This window comes from Nannospalax galili, unplaced genomic scaffold (genome assembly GCF_000622305.1).
Source record: "Nannospalax galili isolate Female #2095 unplaced genomic scaffold, S.galili_v1.0 scaffold369, whole genome shotgun sequence".
NCBI classification, from domain to species: domain Eukaryota; kingdom Metazoa; phylum Chordata; class Mammalia; order Rodentia; family Spalacidae; genus Nannospalax; species Nannospalax galili.
In genome coordinates, this window is record NW_008360318.1 from 8,527 (window position 1) to 16,852 (window position 8,326).

General features: G+C 42.9%; 1 protein-coding gene across 1 annotated transcript in view; it reads right to left on the reverse strand.

The window, feature by feature from the left end:
* Positions 1–2,636: 2,636 nt before the first annotated feature.
* Positions 2,637–8,326, reverse strand: part of Dnajc13 (DnaJ heat shock protein family (Hsp40) member C13) — a 133,638-nt gene continuing 127,948 nt past the window's right edge. The window contains exon 56 of the mRNA XM_008825087.2: positions 2,637–3,479. Within this exon, the coding sequence (XP_008823309.1) occupies positions 3,373–3,479 (107 nt within the window). The 3' untranslated portion in view covers positions 2,637–3,372. The remainder of the gene's footprint in view (positions 3,480–8,326) is intronic.

Consider the following 8,326-nt stretch of genomic DNA (forward strand, 5'->3'; position numbering starts at 1 on the left):
TAAAGCCTTTTTTACCCCAAGACTGAAACAAGTTTTCCTAGTCACATACACTTGCGATCCCAGCTGTCTTAGCATGGGGCTCAGAGATGCCAGTGCTATGGCAAAGTAGTTTCAGTCTTGTGCTCTGGTCCTAGCTGTGAGATAAGTTGCTCTCCTCTCAATCTCGTCTCATGTCCAGGGAATTTTATCAGTACCAAGCTCAAAGCTTTGCTTTTTAAATTCCAGCATAAAATGCCTGGCATACAAAAATATTCAATAAAGATTGTCTATCATTGGTATTTAAACATCAATGCTGGGGGCTGGAGAGATGGCTCAGCAGTTGAGAACACTGGCTGTTCTTGCAGAAGACCCGGGTTCGAATCCCAGCACCTACATGGCAGCTAACAACTGTCCGTAACTCCAGTTCCGGGGGATCCAACAGCTTCTTTTGTCCTCCACAGACACTGCACAACACAGGAGCACATACCTACATGCAGGCAGTACACGCATACATATAAAAATAAAATATTAAAAACAAAAAAAAAAAAATCAGTGGTTACAGATGAAATGGGCCTTTACGTTTTATAAGCATTTACAATATCTACATTGTTTGTATTGAGGAGGCAATACTGTTGCTGATTTATCCTCTCCTAAATGTCAGCTCCCAAGTTGGCTGCTGCTAATCTTTCAGTGAATATGCTTTTAAGACAAAGTATTGCCTAAAACCCCGTACTCCGGTTATGTATTAAAGTACTTACACTATTATGTCATAATCTTTAAGAGATGATAAATTGGGTACAAAAATTTCTAAAGCAATGTGCAACAAGAACTTCTACTCTGTGCATTCTTCCGTATCAACAGTGGGATAAACATGGTTCTTGCTCTGAAAGGCAACTTGGAGGGCTGGGGCTTGGTGGCACGGCTGCCTAGTATGCACCAAGGCCTGGGTTCCTTTTCTTTCTGTTGACTCTTCTTGCATGTATATAATGTATTGTGGCCATACTCACCCCAAGTCACTTCCTCTTACTCTCTTCCATTCCTGCTGACCCTTTCTTCCCTTTTTCCCCCTTGGCTCCCAAGTTTAATTAGGCTTGCTTGTATGAGCATGGGTTGGAGGTTATTGACTTGAGCACAGGCAATTTACCAGTGACTCTACTGTGGAAGAAAATGCCATCCCTGCCCCATCCATGATGGAAAGCTGGGCCCAATCGTGTGCAGGTAAAAAGTTGCTGTGAGTGCAACCGTCGCACCAAATCCAGAAGACAGTGTTTCACTGCAGCCCTCCCCTCATTCAGCTGACATTCTTCCCACTCCCTCTCCCACCATGGTCCCTGGACCATGGACGGAGTGACAGAGTGGTGCCATTTAGGGCTGAGCACTCAGTCACTTTTTCTTAGCACACTGACCAGTTATAAGTCTCTGCATTAACTATTGCCCACTGCAAAAAGTAGCTTCTCTGCTCCGGGCTGAGCAGAACTGGTCTATGGGCATAAACACAAATATTTAGAAGGTAGTTTGATGACATGTTCATTTAGTAACCATATCAGATTCTACTGAGGGCCTGTGACCTCCCCAGTCATAGGCTGTTGACCAGGTTTATAGTAGCATGTGTTCCCGCCCATGGTGCAGGCCTCAAAACCAATCAGAAAGCCCTTGGAATCCCCCAGTCATGCCACTCACTATTCCACTAGCAGGCACATCTTGCCTGGCAGGTCAATATTGTAGCATGCAGGGTTTGTGACTAGGTAAGACTGTTGATGACTTTCCTTCCCCAGTGGCTACACAGCACCTTCTGGCACTACAAACTCTACCAGCAGGGAGGAAGTTTCCAGCTCATTCCAGCTTGATTCTTCTGTGTCCTGTAACTAAAGTGTGTTATCTTCAAAAGTAAGCTCTTATCATACAGTTGCAGTGGACAACCAGAGCAGTGACAACAGCCTGTGCTGTTTTGGGAGGCTCTGGGATCTCCCTAACACATTACAGGGAGGTAGCCTACAACTGGCATGAGGATTTACATTTAATAACCTATGACTTCTGGGAGCAGCATTCTCCAACCACGGAGGGTACAGCCACACAATTCTTTTTTTAAATAATTGTATTTTTTAGTTAGCTTATAAAGTAGGTTTCTACATGGCTTTTTCATACATCCTTAGTTTTGGTTAAAGGAAGGGAGGGAGGAAAGGGGGGAAAGAAAGGCAACCTGGTGGTCTCGGCACGTCCCCATTCTTTAGGAAGCGTTTATGGCACTGGATGTGGTGGCACACACCTATTATCCCAGCACTGTCTCAAAAAATGGGTGGGGTGGGGAGCAGTACACTTTTGCTTACATTATCTTGTAGTGTGTGGTCATGTTGGAAGATCTATGTGCTAAGATCTGTTATTTGAAATATCCTCTGGCTCTTTAACTTTCTTCTGATAGTATTAGAATATCACATCACTAATGTACTTGTTAACAGCCTGTCCATTCCTGAACAGGATATAAAAGTACATGAGATGCTGTTTCTGGAAACATGTGGCTAAAGAATCAGTGGAGCTTGGAATAGAGAGACAGGTGAATGTAGCTGTCCATGTTTACTACTGCTCTCTCTCACTCGCTCTGAAATAAACATGTAAGGGATTTTCAAAGGGAAAAATTAAAAGAACATATCTCATTAACAAAGCAGTCAATTCCCTTTATTTTTAAAATTTTATGTACACATATGAATGATCTGTATAATGTACATTCAATATAGAAAGCTTTATATATCTGATAATGTATAGAACATTTCACAATTACACTAATCTCTTACATTAACATCTTGACATCCACTTTTAGTTTTAAATTTTTTTGCACAAGCTCCTTTTCATTCAATTTGGTAAAGCCAGTTATACATACGATGTGTACTGCGCTCTCAGGTTAATGACTGGGACACCTGTGGACAGGGAGGGGGACAAAAACCTCATAGTGTTCAACTCTGAGAGGAAGACGTCCATGGAGATTCAATGTAGGACAGGGAGACGCCCTTTTCCAGAGATGAGATTTAGCACAAGGTCTGTAGACTGCAGCTTAATCCCACAGTCACACTAATTCAAAAAACATTATAAAAACTAGAAAGAAAGTTTTATCTTTTTGATTCACAGTTTTGTAAACAGATATAAAGGAACAAAATGTGCTTACATACATCAAGAAAAAAAATTCTTGTGTGCCCACTTAGTTGATCCAGAGAGTTCTTTCTCATAATGTGATATAATTAGAATCACTGGCTCTTTCTCTAAATAAAAATATATTTATAGAAAAAGGAATAACACTGTCATGAAACCAGGAGAAAGGCAGTTAAGAGTTCGTTTCAACACTTCGGCTGGAGGACTGTGGATGCAGCACTGGCCTTTCAGTGTTTGACTCTCTTGAGTAGTTCAAGTTTGATAGCTGAGGTCACTGGCCTCATGGTCTACAGGAGGTGGCAGGTTAGACATGACTGATGAGGATGCACCTGTGGTAAGGTAGCCAGCAACTCCAGGTCCTGCAAGAGAGAAAGGAAAGCATGCAGCCTCTCGAGAGCAGTCAGATAGAAACAGGTCCAGTGTCCTAGCACAAAGCGCTGAAAATCGAGAATCACCTGGTGCACACCGCAATGGGCAGCCAGCTACACGGCACTATTTTAATGATTTGCTTTTATCAAACTAGGTATCACTGAAAATTCATGCTAGATGCTAACACTGCTGTGGAAATTGGAAATGGTTTTTCCTTTTCACATCTGGGAAGTTCAATCTTACAAAAAAAAAAAAAAAAAATCCAGGGCACTGAACAAACCGTGTTACATAGAAAAAATGAGAACAGCGACAAAAGAAAGTCTCCCCTTAGTCAGCTTATCCAAAAGTGATACATGAAAGCAACTTCCAAAAGCATTCTAGCAATCTATTTCCATTTGGTGCAAGGAATTGCCATTCTAATAAGCAACACCAAATGAGCAGGGGTTGCCACACCAAGGTCTCTAAGAGGAGGAAGGCTCTGGACATCTGTATGCCACAGGTCAAGGCAAGAATGTTCTAGAAAAAGGCACCAATATTTTAGTTTTAATTGTGTTCTCTGACTAACAGTCTCTACTGCATGTTGAAAACACCACACAGGGCAGCATTAATCAGGAGTCCTATGAGGATATGTGTGACTCTGGCCCTCTAGAGTTCATTCTGAACATTGCATAGACATTTCATCACATCCAGGAGCACTGCACAAACCATAATATGTACTTGGAAGAGAAAGTGGTTGAACAATGCATCTGAGCAGTATTTTAGTTGAACTGGGGGAAACAAGGCAAATGTGAAGGGAGCACTGAAGGGCTGGGAATAGGAAGACAGTGGGAGCAGCATGCATTTAGCAAAATGTTTCTCTACCTGCTTCAGAGAGCTACACAGAAGTTAGCAAGCTGCCTGGCAGAGCGGATCTAAAGCCCACTCCTGAGGTGAAGGGGGCTGCTGCCAGTTAGAAGGGAAGGAGAGACACCTGAGGGAAAAAAGAAATGTAAGCAGCAAGGGAGTCGTGAGGAGTGCAAACAGCAGAGCAATTTGAGGCAGGCTAAGGCGCAACAGGACTGACGTAGGACGTAAGGCCACAATTCAGATTCATTTCATGTTTCCCCTTCTGAGCATCCGAATATGGGTGGGAAATGGCTACACACTCTGCATGTGCTGACTGGCTAAGGCTGGCTCACCTGTGCAGCTGTGACTGAAGCAGACCAGCGTGCCCAGGCTCTGGGAGCCTTGTACTTCTAAGACTTATAAAAGGATTTTCCCTTAAGGTCCTGGGGACCCTATACCATCAATACCCACTTTCCATCAATCGGTACGCTAGGCCTCCCACAGACTGCTCAGGGAGAGACCAAGTGAAAGAATACCCTCCAACGATGCAGCTCAGAGCTATAGCTCTGCACTGTTCCCTGACTTCCCACCAAGCCATCATGCTCTCAATTTTAGGTAAAAGCATGTTACTGCAGAGCTATCGGTAGAGCTCACCAAAGATGCAACCCTTTTGAGTAAAACCCCAAATACCCCAGACTGGTACTGTTCCTCAGTAATTCTGACTGTGGGCTATTATGATTGTCTTAATTGTAAACTTGACAAAATCCATAATCACCTGGAAGACAGGCATCTTGGCATGCCTGTTGGAGGATGGTCATAATTATGTTAACTGAGGTAAGAAGACCTGCCCACTGTGGGTGGTGCCATTCCTTGGGCAGGAAATCCTGGACTACATAAAATAGAGATGGGGATCTGAGCACTAGCATGCATGCATTCATCCCTCTCTGTGGGATCCCTCATTGTGGATGTGATGGGACCAGCTACTTCAAGCTCCTGCTGCCTTGACTTCTTTCACCATGATGGACTGTGGCTAGGACTAGTTTCTTTTCTTTTTTTCTTTATTTTTATTTTACATGTATGCGTGTATTGCCTGCATGTAGGTAAGTGTACCCGTGTCATGCAATGCCTGTGGAGGTCAGAAGAGACTGTCAGAGCCCCTGGAACTGGAGTTACAGATAGTTGTTAGCTGCCATGTGGGTGCTAGGATTTGAACCCGGGTCTTCTGCAAGAACAGCCAGTATTCTTAACCGCTGAGCCACCTCTCCAGCCCCAGGACTAGTTTCTTAACAGGGTATTTTATTATGGCAATAGGAAAAGAAGCGAAGACAAGGGCTCGGCTCGATTCACATCTAAGTAGTAGGAACCATGAATGCTACACACTGGAAGTAGGCAACCATGAGGTCACTGGGTACCCTGCACAAACTCACAGGGTCCTTTAAATCTGATGCACAGTGCCACCTGTTGGCCATCCTGGCCATACAAACAGTAACTTCAGTTTGACTATAACGACTTCATGAACTTGACTCTTCCTTTGAGCCTAGGCAAAGCACTGCAGAGACAGCAAGGGCATTTGAATTGAGAAAATTTCAGGACCTCAAAGCTAGAATCCAAGTCGTGAAATAAGAGCCTCATAAGGAAGAAACTATATTCTAGCTCCATCATTTGTCTCCTCAGAAAAGGTAAACCGAGTCACAGGAGGTCTGGGATGCTGTCCAACATTGTGCTGCTGGGCTCTCTCTAAGGACGGGTTAGACTTCTTAGAGCTGATAGGTGCTGCCTGTTCTCAGAACCAGACAAGCTGATTTGCTCTCCAGGGAAAAGTAGGCTAAAAAGCAGAGGTTCTGGGCACATGGAAACACTGTCCAAGTGTGTCACACTTTAGACAAGTAAAAATTGACAAAGGATTCCACAAGATGGGAATGTACGTTATGGCAAGTTCTTCATCTCCAATTGTAGCTTTTTTTTTTTTTTTTTTTTTTTTTTTTTTTTTTTTTTGCATGTATGTAAGGGCACCTGTGTCATGCAATGCCTGCGGTAGTCAGAAGAGGGCACTGGAACCCCTGGAACTGGAGTTACAGACAATTATTAGCTGCCATGTGCGTACTGGGAATAAAATCCCTGAGTGCTGGAATTAAAGGCATGCATCACCACGCCCAGCCCATTTGCAACTTTTAACACAGCTAGACTCTGGCCTCTCCCCTGGCTGTTGCTCCTTTTCGCTACTGATTTTTTAGTTTAACTTGAAATTTTTCACTGCAAAAATTAATTTTAGAGGGTTCTGAGCTTATTGGCATCCAGCAGTTCTAGAATCCAATAAAATGGGGAATTGAGGGCTCTGAATGACATACCATAATGTATCTACATCACAGGAAAAATCCAGAGGCACTTTTAGAAAAGCATTAATCACAACACAAAACAGTATGCTAGGCCAGAGAACCTATAGAAACAGACAATCTTGTCATAATTTGTCAGCTCTGACTAATCCTATCTATGACTTTAAAATTTTTATCTCAAATCCTGAGCATGTGACCAAATGGCATTCAAATGCTCAGCAATCAGGGGGAAAGAGTATCTTTATTTTCATTTTGCCTTGAAGTGTGCTCTCCAGGGAAAAGTAGGGTAAAAGCAGAGGTTCTGGGCACATGGAAACACTATCCAAGTGTGTCACACTTTAGACAAGTAAAAAGAGATGTCAAATTGAAAACTAACTTTCCTTTCAAACAGAAAACTTTTATTTCTCTATCTCTTAAACAATATCCACATAACTTGCTACTTAGCCCCATTCAGAAGCTATCTCAGGGATAGGTAAAAGGCACGCACAGACAGGACGCTTCTCCCTCCCTCCCCCAACTCCCAGCATCATATTAGGAACGCCAGGTGCTGGTGAGGACCATAATAATGAGGGGCTCTGGATGGGAGTGAGGCCCATATGAATTCCAGGTCTCTCAATAAATGCACATTCCAACCCTGAACCACGATGGAAGACAAAGCTTTTTCTAATCAGAGATCCCTTGGTCCACAGCTGTGAGGTTAAAGATATCTGGAACTTTTATTTTACTTCAATGAATGCTAGGTGCAATGGAGCACAAAATGCGTTACAGGAGGCCTTCCTGAAGAGAAGCAAATAAACCACACAACACCATTCTTGGGACAATTTCTAAGTAAGCTTATGCTTGGCTAAGAAAACCGAGGTCAATTTTTCCAATCATATTGCAGTTATATGCACATAATGACATGAAAACGTGGACTGTGACCTCTCAGAAACAGTCTGAGAAGGAAGCTTGTAATGTGCTCAGATCTACTCCAGCTCAGACTATAATTTTGTCTGAGAGAAAGGTGTGGGACAGACCACCAATGTGTTCTGGGTATTTCTCTCCACAGGAATCAGGACCAGGGGAACCCACAGGACTAACAACTGGAGCACTGGATATTTATGAATTTAAGGACCTGTTCCAAATAATACTAGCAGTGATTAATAGTCATGTGACCATAGAGAGGGAAGCAGTCATCATCAAGTCTATACTTCAAAGTAGGTGAAATGTTCTCCAAATCCCCTAGATCTGAGTATTTGAGAATCAGGTCTGTATGATGTACATGAACTTCTATGGTAGTAGCCAGGATTATTAAAACAATAGAATAGGTTTGGGTAACACTGGCTGTTAACATTTTTCTCTTAATTTACCTCCATCACCTTTGGTTACAAGAGCACTGGGGGCTGACATCTACTTGCATGCTACCATTTCAGGCAGATGGCAAGAACTACCTACTACTCAGAAGGTTAAGTTCAAACTGAAAGTGTTTAAAGGAGATACTATATAACTTTAGCACACAGTAATCGAATGGCATGAGTTTCTTCTCACGCCAAAGCCAATACAAAAATGATGGCTCTAAAATTATGCCGTTAGTGTGTCAAATGAACAAATGCCCTGAGTGTCATGCATTATCTTTTCAACCCTAAGCAATCAAATATCCCATATTTACGGCTCCAGTGTATCTATCCCCCCCCCCCCCC